The sequence below is a fragment of the Melospiza melodia genome, chromosome 1, assembly GCF_035770615.1.
Source record: "Melospiza melodia melodia isolate bMelMel2 chromosome 1, bMelMel2.pri, whole genome shotgun sequence".
NCBI classification, from domain to species: Eukaryota; Metazoa; Chordata; class Aves; order Passeriformes; family Passerellidae; genus Melospiza; species Melospiza melodia.
This window is the reverse complement of record NC_086194.1, coordinates 158,960,295-158,984,918: the sequence shown is the minus strand read 5'-3', so window position 1 is coordinate 158,984,918 and position 24,624 is coordinate 158,960,295. Positions and strand designations below refer to the sequence as shown.

The window sequence follows — 24,624 nt, the reverse complement described above, 5'->3', positions numbered from 1 at the left end:
AGGCTCCTCATTTAGGACCAGTTGCTGACCACATTAGGGTCACCAGTAACACTAATGCCAAGCATTTTTGTTTATATATTTCATAAGAAATTGCATGACTTGGAGCTTGTATGTGGGAAGTAAGTCAGGAGAGGAAAAACAGTGAGTGTTCTAGAAAATCTGCTGCTCCATCTGAACATGTGAGTCCATCCTTTGGGGCAGAGTTGGAATGTAAAGCACAGCTCCTTTGCCTGGGTGCTACAGAAGAAATATGAGCTTTGTTTGCTGCCTTTTCTTGGTGTAGCCTCATAGTGAAGGTCTCAAAGGAACCATGTTGTTCTACAGTGGAATGAAATCTATGTCTTTGACACACAATGTCTATTATTTATACTGATTTTAAATATTCCTAACAGACACTTGTTTCCAGTACTTTAAGTTTGAAATCCAGAAAAGAAAACCCTGTTGTGATTAGGACAAATTCTGTGTACTTGTGTGCATTAATAATTTCATTATATATTAATATCTGATCTGTACCTACACACTAATACTTTCATTCCATGATTCAGGTATTCATCATACCACTTGCTGCTGTATTAGGTCATCAAATATTTTCAGCAAAATTATTTTGTGCTTTTCTTCTTTCACTGAATTTTTTGCCCTTTATCCATTTGCTTGGGGTCAAAACCAGGTGTAGACTTGTTACTTCACTACTTACCTATTATAAACTCAAGAATTTCTTATCTGCTTATAAAATGTGTAATGAGGAAGCTTGATGAATTACTGGTTTTATATTTAATCACTGTGATTTTGATGTCCATCTTGATAAGTTCTAATAATTAGGGTGTGATAGGTTTGTGTCAGCTCCTTATGAAGCAAAATTTATAATATAAGTCGCCTACTGAAGCAAGCATGCTGAAATACAAAGTTCATGTTAAACAAAACAGCATAGGAGAATCTTTTTTTATTAAGAAAGTGAGGACACTAGGATTAAAATTTCAGATACTTACAAAAAATTGAATAGGATTGGTTATCAAACAATGGATAGATGCCAAATGGAATAATCACTGTGAGGGTAAGAATTTCTGTTTACCTTTACACACAGGCCTATGATCACTCCATGCAGCAAAAACTTCAGCTATCCTCTGACAGGTGATACTTTTGGAACCTTGTAGCACATAATCTTCATCACAGGAGAACTGTACCGTTGCTCCCAAGCTAAAATCAAACAATGACATAAAAATAAGCATTTTTTAACAAATAGATAGCAGTCCATTGTTCCTATTCCTTTAGATATGATGGTCCTGACAAACAATACTAATGTGTAATCCAGAAATTTCTGCTCTCAATAGTAAAATGCTGAAGGCTTTGTACTAGCCTGATAGTGCACGCTGTTCAGCCCTCCCTGGGCCTACTTTGGCTGGAGCTGGTTTGTCTCTTTTAACAGTCATTTGGAGGTCAGGTGACTATTTTCTGACCTAACTTCAGACCTCCATACAGTAAAAATTTGACAAATCTAGACATTGTGTAACTAAAAGTAGTTATTCATGTTCATTGAAGTTGGGAAAGAATGGGAAAGCAATAAGGGAATCACCCGGAAGAAAAGGCAAAAGGTCAACTGCAAGACTGAAAGAGAAGTTCCTATTATAAACATTTTATTTCTCTCAGTGAAGACCTCAGTTCATAAATAATATGCTGTGAATGTCTTCCAGCCCTGATTGTTCTTGAGGAAATCTAGTGCTTTTGAGCTGGAGGGCATTGGAAGGTGGAGCATAATACCAGAGAAAAAGGGCTAGATATTAATAATGTTTCTTGTATTTAAAAATTAATATATTATTATTAAAAGTATAATATATTAATTTGTATTATTTTAAGAATACTAATTATAGCACTGTTTTATATTTTGTTTAGAAGGTCAAGATTTTAATTAAGCTTGCAGTGAAGTCTTAACTTCGTAGAAGTGGTCGCTGTACTCTTGCAAGTAAAAAGATTTTAAATGTAACATCTACTAGATAAGTTACAAGAAAGGAAAGTTACTAGAATGTGAGGATTTGCTCATTTAACTGGCATTTGTTTCTCAAATTAATGGAAGAAAATAAAAGAGTTCTAAAAACATATTTGGAGGTGTTTAGCTGTGATAATTTATGAAGTTATAATGCTGGATTGAAAAGGTTTTATACTTTCTCATATGAAGCTGACATCTGGTGCTGGAAACAGCTCAGGACAAAACAAGAAGTCCAGAAAAATGTTTTTGGTTGTTTGTTTTGTTGTTTGTTTGTTGGGTTCATTTTTTGTTTGTTTTTGTTGGTTGGTTTTGTTTGTTTTTTATTGTTGTTTGTTAAGTTTTTCTGAGAGGAGGATTGGGGCTAGGTGGGAAGAGGGAAAAGAGCTGTTCGTTCCAGAAAAGTTGAATAAATCAATATATAAATGTATATTCTTAAGTCTTTTCCTTTAAATATCATTATGGTTTCAAATCCTGATTATAGCTGAAAATAGCCAATACATCAGGCCTTTCTCTGATATCAGTACCTCACACTTCATAATTTCAGCCTGCTGTTTTTAAAGGCTTGTCTGCCACAGCTGCAAAGTGTAAAATGCTTTATACACACATATGACTTACAAGATCTTGGCTACACTCTGAATGCAATTCTCTAGGTATTTTAAGATTAAATGTGCAGTAACTCCCCAAGAGTTTGATATAGCAGCCTTCCTGTTTAACACTGTAAGCCATGTAGTTATCTGACAATGGATGGATGGATGGATGGATGGATGGATGGATGGATGGATGGATGGATGGATGGATGGATGGATGGAACGCCATTTTAGTGTTGCAATCCTTCAATTCACAAAGGCAGAGAGAAAAAGAAACAGGCACAATCCAGAGAATAACTTTTTTCAGGTAATCTATTAATCTATGATGAAAAAAGCTGCTAAAGAGGATTGATACTTATCAGAAAAAGAATTAATTTAAGGGAGTTAGAAATGTTAGATATTTGAAAAAGAACAGTGTTAGCACAAAATAGTTGATGAAATCTGAGAAGTACCTGGGCCTTACAGGGACATAGATACTAAGAAAATGAGGACATGAAAGATGATAGAGTCACCTGAACAGATATCTCAGAAAAGGAGGATTTGACAGTGGGTAACAGCTCTATAAAATGTTCCAAAACAGTTCCTGTTTGACTAAGAATTTTTGTGAAAGAATGGGATAAAGAAAAGCTGCAGAATCCACCAAAAAAGGAGATATAAAAGTGAAAAACTGAAATAAAGAAAGTAAATATAATGTAAAGGCCCTTGCAATGTAAGGATAAAAGGCTTTTATAGGTGACTGAGGAAAAAGACCCAGCAGGCAGATCATCGAGTTGGAGGATAGTTCAAAACTATGAAACACAAAGGTTGTCTATAACTAATTAAAAAAGTTATGCACAGCTGCTACAGGGACTATATGGTTAGGAAAGTTCAAGGGGTAGCAATTGGGAAGACACGAATATCTTTCTCAAGATTAGATTTTCATAATCATCTCCTTCAGAAAGTCATGCTGAGAAAATATGAGGATCTTTATTATCAGGAAAAGAAAAAGGAACACGTGAAGAAAAATAACATGGTGATATATTTCCTTTAACTAGCCATGGAGTGATTTAAAGAGGAAATGCCGAGCAGGAAGTACACCATTTACAAATAAAATTAAACTCTTGGTTAAAAAAAAGCAACTGTAACAGGCAAACATCCCAGAGGTCTGAATAATCATGAAGACTGTACAAGCATGATAATTATTTCTATCATCTAGAAAAGTATACATTTATGAAGTCCACTTTACTTGTCCGAATTAGTTTTGATATTAAACTGATATTTAATAGCATATGACCATAAGCATATGACTGGACTCAGAGTGGGATTGCATAATTTACAAAATCTTTGACATATATGCTGTGTGAGTGAGACCTACTAAGGGCAATTAGATAAGCAGATCATAAAGTACCAGTCTAAGAAAGAAAATAGAAGAGCAAAAGATTAGTTCCTATGGAAGATCAACTAAAAAAAGACAATAATAGAGAGCTTGTCAAGAAAATATTAAGAAAATATGTCCCTGAGGAACTGAAAAGCATAGTCAAGATTACCATTTTTTAATATTTTGCTGCCATTATCTATCTATACACTCTTAAAAATGGAAATTCTTCCAACTCTTTCCAAATTTTCTAGTGTCAGAGAATCACAAAATCGTAGAATATTCTGAGTTGGAAGGTACCCACAAGGATCATGGAGTCCAACTCTTAAGTGAATGACCGACACAGCCATCAAAGGAGACATTCTTCTTGTTTCTGATGACAATATTTTCCAATACCTTTAATATGTGAGCTAGAGTTATTCAGTTAGAAATTCATCTTTCTCTAAAATCAGTTTGATTACTTGAGTACAAAAGGGTAAAGTGTCACTTCCCTCCATTGGCAGGTGCATGAGGCCCATGAAGTGAATATGATGAAGATTCAAACAGGACATGCAAATTACCAGGAAAAAATCATTAGCTCTAAAACAAAATGAAATAAAAGATCGGCCAAGAGTTTGATGAGGGTTTGTGTGATGTGTGACATAGCAACAATTTCAGTAGGGTTTTAAGTTTTTATTTTCTTTCTCTTTGACAGGATCTCAGATGATGGAAGGATTGTGGTATAGGACAAAGACAGAACCTTGATAGGATAAAATTGATGACATCTATTACATATCCAGAGGTACTGTAGGAGGACATGTGAGAGATCTGATCTCAGCCTTCTGGTATGTTAGAGAACTAAATATTGTGGAGTGAGAAAATCAGATTGTGGAAGCTGGTTTTTAGGGGAACCTCTGAACTGTGGGCAGGTATTATTTTAGATAAAACTGGTAGAGTAGTCCGAAAACAGATTGTGGGAACAAATGACCAAAAATAGTGTGAAAAAATAAGGACAGTTTGATGTCCTGACTTACATTTGGTCCAAACTGCTTACTAGATGAAGTCCCCTAAAAGTAGACTATTTCTGCTTTGAAAATCTCAAGAAAACTGAAGCATGATATAATTATGAAGCTGTTCATTGTGGTATACAATATAGATATAGATCACTAAAAAAAGAAAAAATATCAAGGATAGAATGAAAATCTCATAAAATTTCAGAATCAGAATATAGTCATTTAAAAAAATTGTTTGTGGGTGCAGTCAATGGCAATTGAATTCAGTATGCTAACACAAAGTGATGAAAAGTTAATGCTCAGAGAAAATCTTTAGAATACAGGAATCATTTGTAGCACATCTTCTAGTCATTTATGATTAATGAACTTACTGAACTGGATCTACTAATTTAGTAGTCTCTGGGTAACTAAATTAGACTTTTGAATGAAACCCTAGCGAAAGCTAAGACTAGTAAAGCACACTGGTAAAGCAAAAATGCTTCTTTGGGTATATTAGTCACAAAAGCAAGTTTATATACGATCTGGGTTCATTTGTAAATGGATGAAGCAATCTTGTGGTGCTGAAATCCAATATGGAAAAGGCAGAAGCACAAAATGCCTTTTCTTCATCAATTTCTACAGCAGATGTGCTCCTAGGTATCATAACATAATTTGTGAAGTAGAGGGACAGCCAATACTTGGAAACAACAGGATAAAGGAAGCAGCTGTATTCAAGGCCAGGTGGCCAGATATCTTTCACCAAAGGCTGCTGAAAAATCTCCCTGAGTCTGTGCAAGGTGGGTATCATCTACGAAAAACCATAATGAGATGTTCTGACTGATCATCGAAAGGCTAACATTACATGAACTTTTACAAAGGGCAAGGAGATGCTAGGAATCTTACATTGATCTCTGGAAAGAACATGTGCTCTGGTAAAGCATGAACGGGAAATCAAGAGCACATACACAAATTTACCAAAATTGAGTCATGCTTGATCAACTTGATTGTCTTCTATGACAAAATGACTGGCTACATAGCCCAGTGGTAGATGTAGCAGTGCTCAGTATCTCAGTGCTCAACATCAACAACATTTCTGAGAGTACTTTTTACAGCAGTGGGCTTTGAGAGCTGACAAAACACACACGGAATTGATATATAAGAAAAATCTGCTTGGCAGCTGTTCTTAAAGAGTAGGAATTCAATCTCTTCATATTCAGCTAGTGGACAGTAATAATCTGAGCATTAGGAAATCAACATAAGGTCTGACACTGACAAATTAGTCTGACAGAGAAAAAGCTAAGGTACTATCTAATAGCAGACCATAACAATTTCAGGATCCATTACAAAGATAATGAAGCCAAACTTTTCTAAATGTGCCAGATAATATACAAGGGACAATTTGGAAGATTCAGATTTTACTTTACAAGAAATTTCCTTCAATAAAGGAGAGCAGAACTGGAACAGCATACACAAACTCTTGTTAAATCTTTAATCCTTGGAGTTTTCAGGATTATCTAAACAAAGTCAGAGCTGATCTGACTAGTCCTGCATTGGGCAGGAGGATGGACTGGATGCCTTCTGAAGGACCTTCCAATCAATATTTCTATGACTCACATAAACTGCTTCATTTGTCCTGAATTAATGCAAAACTTTTGCATTATATAACATAATGCACTACAGCAGTTCATAACTCAAAAAATGAATGCTTGACCTGAGTGTCTCTCAGTAACTTTATCTGCAAATTCCTGTTTCTAATAAGACAAAAGATGATTGCCATTAGGTTTGCATTTTCATAAAACCCCAAACTTTGGATATATTTTTATTAGGAAAATGTATAAACAAGTATCAAATAAGGGAGTTAGTATACAAATCTGAACAAAATTTTAAGTTCGTATCTGTTTTTAAAATTTTCATCATTTGCCTCAAATTTGTGATTTCTCTTTAAACAGGAGAAAATAAAAGCAGTAAGAGTCCAAAATGAACTATAGGACCTCTAAAGGATGAGAAAGTTTAAAATTTTGAACTTCATGTGAAGTTTATACTAAATAGTATTATTGTAACAGTTGGCATTTCTGTGGCAAACTGCCTCATTTTGGGTTCTTCTTCTCCATTATTTGATAAGTTTTTAAATTTATTATTGAAAAATAATCAATTATGCAAGGAATCAAAACCATCTTCATGATTTTATGCCTGCAACTGAACAAATTTGAGAGAGGACACTCTTTTTAGTCATAGAAGAAAATGTACAGCCAGAAATAATTAATCAGTTCTTAAAGTCCATCTCTATCAAATTTTTAATTTAGCAATAGCATATATTCTAATCCTAGCATAAAGAAACGATCAACACATATATGTTTTCTTCTGTCGGCAGCAAAAGAAAGTAAAGACATGTAAGTTTTCAATATTAAGAACAGTGATTTTTTTTTAACCTGGCAACTTTCTACACACTGCTGATCCATACTTTTTTTATGTGCAATCTACAGATAAGTTCTACTGTTGTCTTTGAGTCACTGTATGAGACCTAAGCTGTCACAGCATCTCTCTCAAGAACATCCATAGGAACATTTTCACAGATAAGTTTGTACATGGAAATATTACTGCAAAATGCTAGGATTCCATGATATAATGTTAGAATATCTAAATCTTCCAAATTTCTGACCAAGAAAAATCCTTTCTGTGTGCTGAAAAAAACTAAACTGATGACTAAATTTCCTGACACTATGGAAGTCATTAGCAAGTCATCTTTAAAAAAAAAGTGCAATCTTTTCTTGCAAAGCTTGTACTGTCAGACACTTGTTCTTGACAAAGGATCCACTTAACAGTTAAAAAGTGATAGGTGCACAAATCCCCCATAAACTAGACTCATATCTCAAGCTGCAAACCAAGTTTGGTTCATTTTTAGGATGTTTGGCTTCAAGTTTCCAAGTCTAGAAGCTCACCTTGCATATCTGCAGAGAAGGATAGGTGATTCAGAGAAGATTTAAGAAAAATCAAATGTGAAACTTCTAGTCAATCTAGTCAATTAATGCTGAATTTCATTCTTCCAAAGAAAAGAACTACAAATTAATTTATTATAAAAAATGAAAGATGATATAATCATTAACTATATTGTAATTCAACCTTTTGGTGACTTACATGGACTTGTTATGTCCTTATCATGAACTTCATATTCTTCCTTCTGTCAGTAGAATGTATATTTTTAAGACTATACCAGCATTTTTGTCCAACAGTTTTTACTGCTTTGTTGTGATACAGGTTTGATCAGAATTCTTTAAATCTTTAAATCCTAGTGGGACCACACTACAGAGGTAGAGGGATAGAGATGGGCTTGTTGATTCATGCCATGAAGATAGAACTTTGAGATGGTGATGAAGGAACATGTATGCCTTATAAAAAAACTCCTGTTAAAGGATAATTCAGGATATGAATATGGATATGTTTATTCCGCTAGAAATAACGAAAAATAGAAACAAAACCATGTGAAAACTTTTATCTCTTTGATCTATTACATCTTATATTTTTACATAGCGGCATTCATTCTAAAACTGGACACGTGAGAAAGACTTATTATTAGATTTAAAAAGATTTTATTGCAGTGGTTGACAAGTAAAGTAAAATTGTAAATTCTAGCTGAATAATCACTATTGTATCTGAAATTTTAAGAAACTCCTAGGGATGGATGGGAAGTTTTCTTTCTGAAGTAGAATTTTTTTTTTTTTCAATACAGGAAAAGCTGGCAGCTATAAGTCTACTTGACTTTATTTCAACATGCAAAAACCTTATATGCATCTGGCATCAGAAACAATGCCTTTAATACCCCAAAATACAGCTATGGGGAATTTTAATGTTAGAAAAAATATCCAAAAGGATAAACATGGAATTACAGGCCCCAAATAATGTCATGGAAGGCTCCAGCTTGTCTAAGAGTTTGCATTAGAGATTTTGTAAATCTGTGCAAGAACCATGTAAGAGGAAATTAATGTGCTGAGAGCAGGTAGTGTTTTTAATCAGAAAAGAAGTAAAACTGCAATACAATGCTTCCAAACCTACACCTTCACATTTAAAGAAAGCTAAGGAGATGTGACAAGAGCACGCTCTTCTCTATAATATATTAAATTGTACAGAAATCAAATTTTGATTGATGTTAGTAGAGATAGATCTAAACCCTTCAAAATACTATGTTTTCAAATGAAGGCATTGCAATTGGAATTGTACTTTCTTTTCAGAAAGGAAGAAAGAGTCAAGCCTAAATTAAAGCTATTTCCTTCATTACAGAGACAGTGACTTCATGAAGGAAAAGGTGAAAGTGTGTTATTTATCTATCAGCCAGGTATAGGCCAGAAGGAAAACTATTCTCCATGGTACTAGATGCTTTTAAGTACATGTAACACAACAATAATTTGTAACATTCTTACTTTGGATGCTTATGAAGCAATTGAACAACCATTATCATAATGTCAGGAATTGAAACCAGGTTAATGTTTACAGGCATTTTATTAAATCTGTTGAAAATTTTTAGTCTGCTTTTGTGTCCTGTAATAGCTTTATCAATGTATGAAGTTTTCAATCCAAGTTAAATGCTCATGTTTTACTAATATGCACCAGTGCTGTTTTTTACAAGTATAAATTAAGAAAGATTATTGGGGGACTTCTAAGATAAAAAAATGTCACCAAGATTAATGAGACATTAGGGAAAAGAAACACTGTAAAAGACATTGATGCTGGTAGTTTAGATCTTTTATACTATTGTTCAGTAATTTGAATGCCTTTTCCTTTCATTTTCTCATCAATGCATTTGAAATAGGAAAGCCTGATACATCATCCCAGTATACAGTTAAAAATAATGCTAAATGAAATCCTAAAATTTTGCTCTAAAAAGAAAGATGAGGGCATGATCATCATCATATCTTTTTCGAGGTACTGCCCTCACATAAGTTTAACTAGAATAATTTCTGTAAGTAGGTCTTTTCATGATCACTTGCAGAGCGAACACTAGAAAAGAGCTGGCAGGTTGTCTGTCAAATGCTGCTGCTCTCAAGCCATATTTTTGAGGTTAAAACACAAAATATCATCCAAAGTAATGATTCTAGAAAGTGTTATAGTTAAATACAGCCTTTTTTTTTCTCTGAAAATATATGCTTTTTTATTTTGAAAGCCAACACAAGAAATTGCATTTTTATAAAATTAGTTATAAAGCTTTCTCAGATGCACATTGAGCTTTTGCTTTTCTCAAAACTATAGAAATAGGGAGACATGAAAAATTAAGAAATTTTAATAACTGTTTGCTAGCTAGCATATTTACTTAGGAAGCAGTTTTCAGTCCTGTGTTTCAGTCCTGTGTCTCCTTGATTACAAGGAGAAAAGACAAAACACGCACACAAAAAGGAACAAGAAGTTATGTAAAAGAATGAAAAATCATAATTTTGTAAAATCTTTGTACATCCAGATTACTCTGAGTTCCCTTCAAATGCTTAGAAGTGTGCTGTGTGATATGCACAATACAAAATATATAGAAATCAAACTTGAATGTATCAAAACCAATTAATTTTAAAATTATCAGCCTTCTACTTCTTTCTTTTTTTCTTTCATCATTAAGGTGTTTCATGTTTTGTAAACATAATGTGAAATTAGCATATGCTGTGAAACAAGAACATAGTTTTTTTTTATACAGTCTGAAGTGTCTTTGTATGTCAAATATAAAATAATATGCATGCTAACCCTTTTAAATAAATGTTCAACAATTGAAAAGGATAAAATCAGAAATTCAGAAAAGAGATTAAAATTAATCCAAAACGTTCTTAAAAATTCATTTTGTGTGTCTCTACTCATCAACCACTGGTGATACCTGAATTCGGAGCCAAGTTAACTGATAAAACAAGAGAATATTTTGAAAGAATATTGAAAGCCTTTTTTATCTTACAAGATAAGGAATTTCAAAGATAGCTCTGAATTGAAGAAAAAATAATTAAAAAATGGTCTGTATTAAGAGTTCTAGGCCAATGTGAGGACTACTAAGGAAATACATCTGCATATTTAGAATTTCTGGGTTCCTGAAAACATACTGTAGGGACTGTAATTTCTCTATTAGACTGAATGAATATTTCTGTAAGATCTGAAATTTCTCTCTGAGATTTTATTGTTTTTCTTGTGTTGTACTCAGTTTTACTTTGTCCTTTGCAAAACCCTCTAGTAAAACATGTATGCTCAATATTTATAAATCTTACACAGTATTTACATAAGAAAATAACCTAAACTTACCTTCAATCCTAATTATTTCAGATTTTCAGAGATATATGATCTCTCCTGGGCAGGTATTTTATCTATTAGCATACTAGGTATATGCTATATTGCATTACATAATTTTATACAGAATTATAGTGCACTTTTTACTGAGAAGGTCAGTTTTGAAAAAGTACTCAGCAACACAAATACATTTTCAACATATTCATTTTCCAAGTTCAGTGTTAGAGAAGTGATACAATAGAACTTATATTTTACCTAAAATCTGAGCCTATCCGTTTTCCATTTTCTGGTTCTCCAGGATCTGGACACAAATTGGACGCCTGCTTAATACCTCCCTCATTTACTGGAAAAAAAGAAACAAAAAAAAACAACAACAAAATAAAATAAACAAAAAATACCTAAAGAAACAAAGTTTTTAGAAAATACAGAGGCAAGCAATTAACAAATATGAAAGTATATCCTTTTCCTTTTAGGTCTTTTAAAACAGATTATCTACAGAATATGATCACCCATATCAACTCTATACATAAGTTTGTCCTCCCTATAATTAACAAAGTATGTATTTTCTGGGTTATTTTCCAAAGAAAAATCCACACGTTTTTTTTATCAGATGTATTAATCAGCTTCTTTTTGTTTGCAATATTATTGAATCCATATGGAAATGTATTTATTATTTTTTTAGAAACATTAACATTTAAAGGAATGTTCATCAAGTTTAGGGCTGTGAGATTTTATTCTGAACATACGCTAATAAATGTCATCTCCACTAAGAGCTGACATTTTCTCCTTGAATTGTAATAAAACTTGAGTGCGTAAACTCCTGCTGAGAGAATTGTCCTTAATCAGTATTGAAAATGGATATATACCCAAAATATGTTGATCTGAAGGTAAACTCAAAGTGCCAGTTTGATTTGCATACATTTATCTATTTATCTTACTATAAACTAAAATGGATCTCCAGACAGAAACTTCCTGTGAACCATTCTCTGTATTTTTCCAGAAATTTGTATATAACAATCCAATCATATCTCAGCATATTCAACCACCTATTCACAAAAGTGGAAAATTAGCAAAGAATGCTGGTCTGATATTACTTGATAAATTCATGGCTTGACAGAAAAATATTAAAAAAAAAAAAGTTGACATGAGGCCAAGTAATTTATATTAAGCAGGGAAATATTTTAACCTTTATTGATCTTTATTGCTGGTGAACCAGCCCAATGGATTTGCAGTATCAGAATTTTACTTCCCTTTAAAGAAAAGGTTTGCATATAATTAGGGTAACCACACTGTTGGATTAAATAAAAAAAAAAAAAAGTAGATTCTAACTATACTTTTAAAGGCTGTTCATTAACTTTCAGCTTTTAATGAAGAGAAATATAATTCAGAATCCTTGGGTGTTTCTCTTCCTTGAAATTTGTCTTCTTACACACATAGAAAGGGAAGAATTGGTTTGGTACCCCTGAGGAAGACAAAGGCCAAAGGCAAATGTGGTACAGGCTTAAGCAGAGAACATCTCAACACAGCACACTGCTCAAAAAGCCTGTCAAGCTCACTGCTTGTCAGCTGGAACCACAGTATTGCCTCTCCTCTGTCCCAAGACACCTGTAACACGTCAAAGGTTGCTTTAAAAACACTGCAAGGCAATCTCTGCATTTCTGTGTTCAGGGGACTTTTGGGGCAGGAGGAGTCTTCCATCCTCGTTTCAGATTTCAGTCTTTTCCTCCTCCAATAGATGTACATGTAATGAAAGCATATTAGATAGAGAAACCCAAATTCCTGCTAGTGTTGAAATATATCAATATATATATGTGACAGCTACCATTCCAGAGACTGCATGGAAAGCAGTCAAGGCCATCTTGCTGGATAAGCATTTAGAATGTAATGCTCTCTTTGAAATATTGGAGGCTTCATTATGAGATGTGAGAACCTCAGAATCATCAAAAGTAGCCTGCATATAAATAGAAGACATTCAAACTTTTCTGACATTAAATATATATTCAAACTATAATTTAAAAATTATTCATGATATCTGATAATATTCTAGAAATTATAACAGTGCCATTTGGCCATGCATTGTAAATCAATGCATACAGAAGAAATTTTTACTGTAAAAAATAGTGTTTCAACAATATTATCTCTATTTATTATAGTTCATATTTTAATATTTCAAATAATTCTTTTATTTTTGTACATAATTATTCCCCATACACAGGTAATAGAGCAAACATTCGTATAAAAAGAATATTCTGCTGATTGCAAGACACAAGAACTATTATACACTTTGATTTCTACCAGAAATGGAAGCTTGAAAATCCTATTGGTTTTCAACACTTTCTGGATAAAGTTTTATTCCTAGAAACATTCTACAATATATAATTTGAAATGATAATATATGGAATTATCAGTATTCATAAACAAAAATATAAAGGATTATGTTAAAGAAAATCTATGAAATAATTAAATTAAAAAAATAAAGACATATACTCCACTAATAATACAGAGAAAAAATTTATAGGTAGATATTAATTTCTAATTTGATCCCAATTCCAAAATACATTTACACAGTCTTGAAGCCATTCTGGTTTCTGTAAAGTGCCTAATGAAAAGTAATTTCACAGTTTAGGATTTTTGTATTGATAGACATAATGCTTGACTTTTCAGTCTACAGCCCTATGTAATTCCACAGATATCTGTCTATATACTTTTGTTTTACACCTCAGATGCTTGTGCACAATAAGCAATTGAAGGGTTTCCTGTAGTAAATTAAATGCATCTAGAAAATGTATTCATTCATGATCTGGTCATGAAACTGGTATCAAGAAATCCACAGTTCAAATCCAGATTGAATTAGATCCACCAATTAATTCATTTGTCAGTGTCAACACTTCTAAACTGAAGCTGATGCCTACTTGTTTCAAAGTGCATCATTATATGAAATATCTTCTGGCTTTACTCTGTGAAAATCACCCGTGCATTACAATTGAATGTTATACAACTGATACATTAAATAAAACCCAAAAAATGTGTAAAATGATGAAAGGACATACAGATGAGAATGCTAGACAAAAAAATTTTTAAAGACATTACTAATAAGAGATATAATGTAAAATAGATATTCACTTATCCTTATTTTCACTAACAGTTAAATGTTGGTTATTGTTTTTCTCAAAGGACCCTATCTGTCATTGTACTACTATCACACTAGACCCAGCTGAGGGCACACTGAGAAAATTATCTTGTCAACAGCCAAATACATAAACTTCTTACAAAATACTATTTCTTCAATATTCTAAGCTACCAAAGTGACTAGAGAATCAAATGCTAAACTATAATATAAAACCTTAGTTATCTATTTATGACAAGATTATGGTCACTAAAGGTACAAAATCACCCAGGTTTTCACCTTCACTTATTATTGACTCATATATGTAATCTATTCTGCATAATCAATAACAAAAAATATAAAGAAGTTTCCAGCTTCATATAGAATATGAAAACAAATTATCTAAAGACCTTCAATAATACGTTGATAAATTTCATCACTAATTTCATAACAATCAACTTTGGATATCATGAGTATCTGGTATTTCATTATAAATATGGAATTCCTCTTAAAGTTTATATAGCAGAAAATGTAATGATTAGTGCAAAATAATATATTTTATCATCCATTGTATTATTGTTGTAATATTATTTATAACTACAGAATCACATATGGGCCATTAGGCAGAGACCTCAGTGATGTACTTTATAAACACTACTGCAATTATCTTACTGTTACTCCTTCTGCATAATCAGTTTGTTTTCCATTCACCCAAAAGGTATAAAAAGAATATTTGTTTTTAAATATCTTGATACTAAGTTTTCAAGTAAACCAGAAACGTCTTACAGAACTATTTAGGTGATGCAGTTTACAGAGAAGTTGAATATGGCAATGCATGACATTACAAATATTTAACAGAAGTGTGTTTTGCTTTATTTTTCTGACTTGGTGAATGCTAAAGGGTCATGGTACTTGGAGATATCTTTGTCTAAAAAAACAATACCTTGACAGTTTAAAATCTAGCACTGAAAATAAAAACATATGCTAACACTGCTAAGTTCTACAAACTGAATTCATCACAGATACTTTAAACAAATAATTAATTCAAACATGTCCAACCTAGGGAGCTTCAAAAGCAAATCCTTTCAGTCCTGTGAAGAGTAACAAAATGTAGTATAATCCAACATATGCTAAGCATTTAGTCCTTTTTATTTACTTTTAAATATTTAAAATGTGGTTCTATTCCAAAAAGGCCTCTATAAAAATGGCACATTCTTTTTCAAAAGCATCCTTTCAATACATTTAGAGACACACCTGTTTAATTTGTGCTAGAAAGTTGCCTGACTCCTTGTGATTTAATCAGGACTTGGTCCACTGAGATGTCAAGCACTTTGAGTTTCTAATTTCTGAAATTAAAATTGAAGGCACCAAGCATCTCCAGAATTTTTAAAGCTACACCTAGTTAATCAGTTAAAATGTCAAACTTAATGACCTTACATGTGCAAACTTAGTGACCTTATATGTGGTTGTGCACTTGTAAATGAGGATATGCCATAGTTTGCACAGCATTTGATGTTACTTCTAATGTTCAATTAAAAAAACTGATCTCTTACTCAGAGCTAAATTTAGAGCTGACACCTAGAAGGCTGAATATTTGTTTCCTTTCAAATACTGTAAATTTACTGCAAAATTTTTGACAAGATAACATGTCTATACAATGCCAGATTTATAGAAAGGCTGTCTTTGGTGTAGAACCAAACTTAAAAATCCACCATGCAGACTGGAGAAACCAGTTCTATTATCAGAATACATAAATAATTACACACAAACAGCACACCACAAACTTCACTCTTGCACTAGAAAAAAGTAACAAAAAGGAGTACACTCACAGATAGAAAACTTGTTGCTGTTGTCTTTCCCTGGAAACAATTTAAATCCTCTAGATTTAAAATCTATGGCCTTTTTCACTAGTTAAAAACAAAAACAAAAACATGTATCAGGCAATACAATCTAAAATATTTCATTTGACAAATTTTATCATGGAAGTATATACAAATTTGAGTACTGGCTACCTCACAAGTTCAGATTTTGCACATTTGGTGTGAAATAATGTACCAAAAAAAAAATTTAGACAAGTTTGCATACCTGACAAAGGAAAGAAATGGTATTTGCAACATATTTTTTCTCCTGCATAAATAATAAAAAAAAAAATAGGGCTAGAAGTGCTTATTATGCACCACATAATTGTGTAAAACATTGTCACGCATTTATGGAACTTGGAAAATTAAAAGAATTAAAATTATGTTTGCTCTAAAAATAGCTGTTTCTTCTGTGGTGAGAAAAAAAAAAAAGACAAAGGAAGAAAAAAGGTATTTGAATGTAGAAAATAAAATACAATATAGTATTCTGCTGTTGGTTCTGCAGCTGGTCTTCTTTCTAGCTTGAAAATTGTTTTTTGCAAAATATGATATGGTAGATAGCTGTCTCCCACCTCTCCATTAAGCCCAGAGCTCATATGTTTTTGTCAAAGTCCTTCTTGTGGGCTGGCTTTATGATATAAACAATTAGTCCAGGCAAACCTTGAGGCCTCAACATATCTTTGAAAGAAAACAACTAATAAAAAGAGAATAAACCCAAAACTTAACATATTTTAAAAAAGTTAATCAAGAATAAGCAAATACTCTACAAGAAACTTTCCTTTTCAGTCATTAAACTAAGTGCCTCATCTCTAATAGTCTTGGCCTGTAAGCAGTGACTTAGAAATTAAAATGGACCTGCTTAAAAATTTTAAATTCTAAGTTTACTTTATGTACAATATACTTAAGTGGCTTTATAGCCGCTATATATTTTTTTAAAACTATATAGAATATGTTTTATCTTTGCTACAAGCAATTCTGCTGATGAAGACAGCAGAAATTAAAGGAGCTGCATCTAGGAGAACTTAGCCTAAGTAGATACACTGTACTTCATCAAATAATTTTTTATACCCATTACTTCTTAGAGGAAATCAATGGATAGTCAAAGAACCTTTACCTTAGGTATAAATACCACAGTAGCAAAATATTATTGATATCTTTTTATGAATAAAAGTATCATTACTAAGCACAGAAGAACAGGATTCAGAGGAAAGAGCATTCTACTAGGAAAGACAATTTATAGGATAGGTAGAGGATGCGTTAATAAATATTTTAATACCTTTGATTGAAGAGATCAAATTTTCTTATAAATACAGAAACAATAATATCTCAAAAGGCAAAATGCAAATTTACTTGTGTGTTATAATGTCACATATAAACATTGATAATGGCTCTGGGGAGTACATTACTTGCAGAAGAAAAACATGTGTTAACACAAAGTACTCGATTTTGGAATTTTTTACTCTTAATAGGAGAAGACCCTCCTGCTCTCCAAATTACTTGAAGTCCATAAGCAATTCTGTCCTCAGGGGAAATCATAGACTGAAGAACTCTACTTTCATACTACAGAGAAATACTGAAATAACAGCAACGTTCTCTCATCATGGTCTGAGCTTTCTAAAATGTTATTTCTATGTAAATAGGAATGTTGGACCATAGCTCTAACTCTCTTTTGGCTTTCTGCAAGGATCGGTTTAAAATAACTCCTCATAAATCAGAATAGGCTTAGTTATTCTTCCAGCACCTAAGCAAGATGGGAGTGGTCCTGAATATATGATCTCAGATGCTGGAATGAGTTTAAATGTTTTTATTAAAGATATGTTTCTCTTTTATTTTCAGAAGTCATCAAAACAACACACTAAAAAAGGAAGACTGTCCTGCATTTCTTTTTTTCATTTTTTCTACTTGTTCTGAAGTATGTAGATGGCATATCCCTAGTTTATGTACACAAAAGAGTTCACAAGATCTAAGGTGAACTGCAAATAGTTAAGAGTGTCTTGGTGACCACAGTGAAATCAATCAAAGTTTTTTTGATTGATTCAAAAAATCAGTTTGCCAAGACTATTAAATACCACTAGGAAAGCAAGAAATTCCAGTTCTTTAAAGCATGTTTACAAGGGAAGAATTTTACTCTTAATTGGGGTTTTTATGTTGATTTACTGAACAGTAGTGTCTGAATACAATGTGAAGGAGTAGTTATAGAAATTTATATGGCAAACATGCTGATTCTAAACTATGTGTTGGCTGCAAATGCATGAACATACATAAAAATAACCCCACCATCACAAAAAAATCTCCTACCCAATAAATAGATTATTTCATACTTGGCAAAATAAGGATTCTTTTGCATGTCAAACACATGACAGTAAGTATTGAAAGTGGATTTCACTTTTCAAAATTCTCAGAGGATGGATTAATGACGACAAACTGTGTAGTTGTACACATATAAGCCCATCCACAAAGAAAAACAGACACTTTAAGAGATCAGTTAATCTGGTCTTTAAATACCTATTTTTGCATAAAATGAGTTTATATGCCCATTTAGCTCAAGAAAAAGTGTTCAGAAGTAACAACAGTACAAATATTTAAATACAGTCAGATTAGTATGTTCTCATATATTTGCACAGCCAAGAGCCAAGAAAATGAATTACACCAACAAAGTAGGATACTCCTGTGGAGACATGCAAATATAATAGGAAGGTAGTGATAAGACAAAAGTATATCCTAAAAATAATCTAAATTTATAAAAACCTATATGACATACCATCTTTCCAGTGTTATAATACAAGGAGAGACTTAATTTTTCTTTTAATGATACTTTAAATACATAGGGCTTCTAGGCTGGTTGGTTGGTTTCAAATTTATGAAAACAGCAGGTTTGTTTATTAATATTGTTTATTTTTGAAGAAGAAGGAACACTGGTGCACATCTCCTATGTGAATAAATCTCTCACAATCCTAAATCTATTTTTGATCACATGACTGGATGAAGCATAAAGAGTAGCATCAGAACTCTGTGAAATCAAATCAGAGATTATGTCAAAACCCTGAAAATAATTTAGGCATCCACCTTGGGATTTCTGCTCAAGCTCATACTTTTTTCCTAGTTCAAGTCACTTTAATACAAATACATAATTATTATTATAGCATTATAGAATGGTTTGGATTGGAAAGGAACTAAGGATCATCTAATACCAAGTGCCTGTCCTAGCACCTCACCACCCTCAAGGTAAAGAACTTAATATCTAATCTAAACCTACCCTCCTTGACCTTAAAGCCAACTCCCCTCATCCTATCACTACCTGCCTATGTAAAAACTCCCGCTAGAGCTCTCTTGAAGGTCCTCTTTATGAAAAATAAAGGTGCTCCTAAGTCCCCACATAGCCCTTACTTCTTCAGACTGAACAGCTCCACCTTTCTCTCCTTCTCACTCTTTCTCTGTAACTTTTTCTAAAGTTAGAAGGTGCAATATTTTCTGTAAAGGAAGATGGATCTGAATGCTTTATTAAGGAGAGAAGTCCCAGTAATAAAAGTAAGAATTTTTTCATTACATATGTGTAAGCTAATATTCAGTCAATAGGCACACCAGAGACATGCACACTTTTCAAGCAGCCAATAAAAAGTGAAAGGTATTCAGAAATATTTTCTTGAAGCTTTGGACCAAAATGGTCTCTCATGTAAGGTAATGAAGACTCTAATACTTAACGGCAAAATTTTAGGCACACATAAAGACTAAAATATTGTCTTTTTCCTTTTCTTTAATATAAAGGCTGTGTAATTATGTATATTTTTCCAAAGTCTTATGTGCATGTATGCAATATATGCAGGCATGCTACATACAAACACTTGTAAGAAAGGACTGAGTGACAATTCCAGCATTTAATACTTCAGGATAGGCATTACATTAAAAAAGGGCCTCAAGTAAAGAAGTTTTAAGCACATATATCATAAAAAACCCACTTAGAGGTAAAATTATAATAACAACCTAAAGTACAGCAAGCTGTCAAGCACTAGAAACAAAATTCATTTTGAATTAAGATTGTTCAGCTGACCCAGTTCCAACTTCATTGAAAAAGTGTGTCTTGAGGGCCAAATAAGAAAAAAATTCAAGAAGGAAAATTTGCTTGTACAATATGGAAGCATCAGGGTAATACAGCCACGTCAAGGACATTTGTTTAAAACACTGTCAACTGACAAATTCACATCTTTGTTTTGGTTGTGCAATAGCATTTATGTAGCAGAAGGATCCAGCTTGTCCTTTCTATATTTTGTAAATTTTTAAATCAAATATAAACAATATTTCAAATCCTGAGTACTAAAACACCACTGTTCTATGCAAAGCATGCACTCAGGTTGCATTATTTCAACTATACAGAGCAATGGAAACAGCTCTTTCTCTCTCCAGAACTACTCTTATTTTATATTCACTATCACTCAGCTAACGGGCATGGAAAACCATATAATAACATCAAAGCCATTATTCCAAGATTGTATATACAGCCCTACTTAAATATGCATATGCAAAAGCATAATACTACAGGAAAACCTGGGGTTAGGTTATCTGAGAAATAAAGAGGAATTAAATTTTCAACTGCCTTCTGAAGAAGCAGAAAAAAATTGTTTGGAATACAGTGTAGAAGTGATTTTGACTTGTGCAGAACCAGTAATTCATTAATTATTCAAAATCTTCAATATGTGGTGATGGCAGATGTTACTCACAAACGCAATTTCTAGTGACAGACACAAGAGTATTGTATACTTTGGACTTCCAGCATTGGCTGTGCATATGCACATATACCAAATACATCATGCATGATACTTCCAGTTCACCTCTGGCACATGTCTAATTCATTGTACTTCCTCTAGAAGTACATCTGCTGCCTAAATGCACTGAACTTACTACTCACTACTCATAAAAAGGTCAGTTACCTTATTTTTTTGCATTTGCATCATATTCTCTACTCATACTACTCATAACTATCCATAATTTCCAAATTCTAACAATGCAAGAGTTAAATCTCCAGGTATCTTAGAGATCACCACTAAAAGAATCTCTAAACCTATTGATTACCCAAATAAACATCACTGTAACCCTACACACCAACTAATGTAGCACTAACTTCTAGAAACTTTCTGCACCTTGAAAGTCAGCATGAGAGAACATGAATTTTCATCAGTTTTTGTAGTATAGCAGGAACTGCATAGGCTAACAATTTCTTAATTTGAAGACCCATACAGAAGATGAAAAGGAAATCAAGTGGTGAAACACCCACTTTTCCTAATAATAAATTTTTGACATTGTACATATGCTGATCTTCGTTTTTTATTTACTACCCACCCCCTCCACCCATTTTCCCACATCCCTCTATGCTTTAAACTCTAAAGTAACCTGGTAAAATCAAATTGTGCAGAAGATTTTTATTTCAAATTACTGCAACTATTGCATTATTACACTGAATTATTGCACTGTATTACTAATTTTAAATGATCAAAATTGCAGTTTTTCTACTATGTTCTATAAGTATATAAAATTTCTCTAATTTGAAAAAAATATTAAAAGGAAGGAAATACATTTAATATGTGGTTTTTAATATTAAATTATAATTTCACAATTTTCTTAAAATATTGTAACTAAAATAAGTCTGATTTATACCAGCAGTTTGTGGTCAAAAGAAGAAAAACTGAAATACCAAGGGAAAGTAATGACACAATGCATCAGACAAATATCAAATATAGAAGCAAACGTTGATAGTGTAATGAGAAAACAATTAAGAACTGCAGGACAAGCAAAAAACATGAATAGGTAAAATTAGATCTGAGAAGAAAATTGATTAGAAGAATAAAATACAATAATTCAATTAAAACATTACCACAACTCATTTATTAAAATCTGTATTACTGACTTTCTTTTTTTCTCTTTCTTCCTTCTAAGCACTCCAGACCTGACTGTTGGATGAAGAAAATTATCTCTTTCCTCTTTCCAAGTGGAACATATCAAGAATTTTAGGGTATTATCACTTTTTGTCTAATAAAAACCTTGACCTTAACAAACCATCCATTATAGAGCTCATCCACAAAACAGAATATATCTGTGGATTTGGTGCACGTATCAAATAGGTATTTCCAAAAGAATAATGAAATATTAAACAAGTGTAATTCACTGATTAAATGTTTGAGTGCTAGATTACATATGTGTTATGCTCATTTCTTGAAACTTTTAAAATATTCTAAGAAGAAAACTTCTTATACACAAATCATTTTATATACAAATAATCTTAGAAATTTTACTGCTTAATACATTTACTTTCTTCAGATTCCCTTCTTTATAGTTCTGGGTTTTACTAACAAAAACAAAGAAACCAAAAATCCCTGAGGACATGCGCAGATTGATTATCTACTAGACTTAAAAATATTAATGAACTCTTCAAAAAAACCTCTCCATCTTTACTCCTCCTTTCTTCTTCCTGCTTTTAAGTAGACCTCAAAAAAATAGGATATGTGAATACATATTTTCTAACAAATCCTTAGAAATTTTATATTGAATAATCCCAAAGTAATGATCTATCATACACTTTTATCAGAATCTTAAAAAAAAAAAAAAAATCTCTCATAACATCCTTTTTTTTTTCCTCAAAAGTTTAATTGGCATATGATATAATTTCCTGTAACAAATCTTAAAATCTTCTTGCCTTCTACCATCATAAATTCTCCTGTAAGGCAGGAGGAAAAAGAAACGCTGGTTTAATAGGGAACACCCAGTAGCAAGATTTTTTCTCCCTGATTCATTTTTTCCTGGCCATTTCTAAGATACTAAATAAAGACAGACATCAAAAAGCATAAGGCAAGTACTCTTGTAGAAGAATGGGGAAAGGACAGAAAAATTATAAAGGTTTACAAGAAAGTAATAAAAAACAGAGAGAAAGTAGAGAATGGAGATATCCAGAGAATTATAAAATTTTGTAAAAAAATAGTTAAGTTGAATCATCAAAACATATACATTTCCTCAAACTGAGAATATATGGTTAAAAATTTACAAATGCATAGAGACATTTCTTCTCTTTAAAAAGAGAAATTTAGAGTCATAAATTTTTTTGGAATCCAGAGTTCACTTGAAATTGTTTTCATAAGGAAAGCAAAGAAACACTTGTGAACTGCTAGATAATGACTACAGTCATCTATTAAGACTTCCTGGCACTATTTGAACCTGAGTCTGCTAAGCAATTTTTTCCTCCAACTACTATGCCTCTTTTTGCAACTGTTTATTTTTCCTAAATTTAATTTATGACTTACAAACAGTACTAGAGGTGTTTTTCATTGTTTGGACCTGGTACTCATTTGTTTCTCAGGGGCATTTAATTATGATGTATGTTTATTTCTGCAATAAAATGAATGTTGAGAATAGAATAGAATAGAATAGAATAGAATAGAATAGAATAGAATAGAATAGAATAGAATAGAATAGAATAGAATAGAATAGAATAGAATACAAATGATAGGATAGTTTGAACGGACCAACAACAATCGATACTCAACTGCCTGACCTCTTCAGGACTGACCAAAATTTAAGTCATATTGTTAAGAACACTGTACAAATGCCTTTTAACATCTGGCCATATGTCTCTTAACATATCTTTTGACAGTAAAAGTATGCTATATAAGCTCTCACAAGAAAATGTTCTAAAAGATCTCTCCTGATGTATGCATATACACAAATAAAAATTCTAAAACCTTAATAAGTAAAGTATGTAGTTGATACAAACTATAGAACAATAGGACTAAAAGCATTACTAAAATTGGATTCACCATGTGAAATAAAAATCAGAGAAAACAAAAATATGTCAGATTATCCTCTATTACTTTACTCATGATGAAGCCAACAATTCTTAAATACTTAAAGAGGGAACAAAACCCAAAAACCAAAAGCAAAATTAAATGAAACAAAACCCCAAACAAACAAAAAATCACTTGGAAATATCATATTTCTATCATGTCTCATTGTCTTCTTATTTTCACATCTGAGAAATACAGATCATATTAGAAACTGTGATTGTAGCATCAAAAGAATTTCTACTAAATCTCAGCATTTGAAGTTCCTAGGTTTAACTGAATGAAAGGGGTTAGGGATCTCCTTTTTCTACACCCTTATTCTGATTTCAGGACACAAACTTTCCTGAGTTTAACCACTTGGTTTCATTACAACTAAAGATCCAAAAGGTGCTGTTTTTCACTACCAGCTATTCTATCTAAATATATTTTTCATTGGCCTGTCAAGGTGCATCTTCAAAGTAAGCTTCTCATCCTTCATCTACTTCCTCCTTCTACAAGGTTTCAGTGTTCCAATAAAATGAACTCTTCTGAGTCATCTCCTTAATAAAAATATTAATATATTGCATGCTATCTTGTCCTTACATAAGTTCTCTACATACTGACATTCACTTCAAAATTTATGCTTTCATCCTATCTTACATTTTGTTTTGTAAGGAGAGATGATCAGGAAAATGTAACACAATTATATAACCCTTCTTTA

At 32.3% G+C, this 24,624-nt stretch overlaps 1 protein-coding gene across 3 annotated transcripts in view; it reads right to left on the bottom strand.

Moving 5' to 3' along the window:
* The window catches only part of CSMD3 (CUB and Sushi multiple domains 3), a 588,763-nt gene that overhangs the window by 322,714 nt on the left and 241,425 nt on the right, over nucleotides 1-24,624 (bottom strand). For 2 of the 3 annotated variants that reach the window (XM_063173375.1, XM_063173384.1), the window contains 3 exons: nucleotides 16,072-16,149; nucleotides 11,392-11,479; nucleotides 1,070-1,194 (listed from right to left, as the gene is read on the bottom strand). In XM_063173375.1, coding sequence (XP_063029445.1) covers nucleotides 1,070-1,194; nucleotides 11,392-11,479; nucleotides 16,072-16,149 — 291 coding nt within the window. The remainder of the gene's footprint in view (nucleotides 1-1,069; nucleotides 1,195-11,391; nucleotides 11,480-16,071; nucleotides 16,150-24,624) is intronic. The other variant, XM_063173392.1, reaches the window with a different exon arrangement.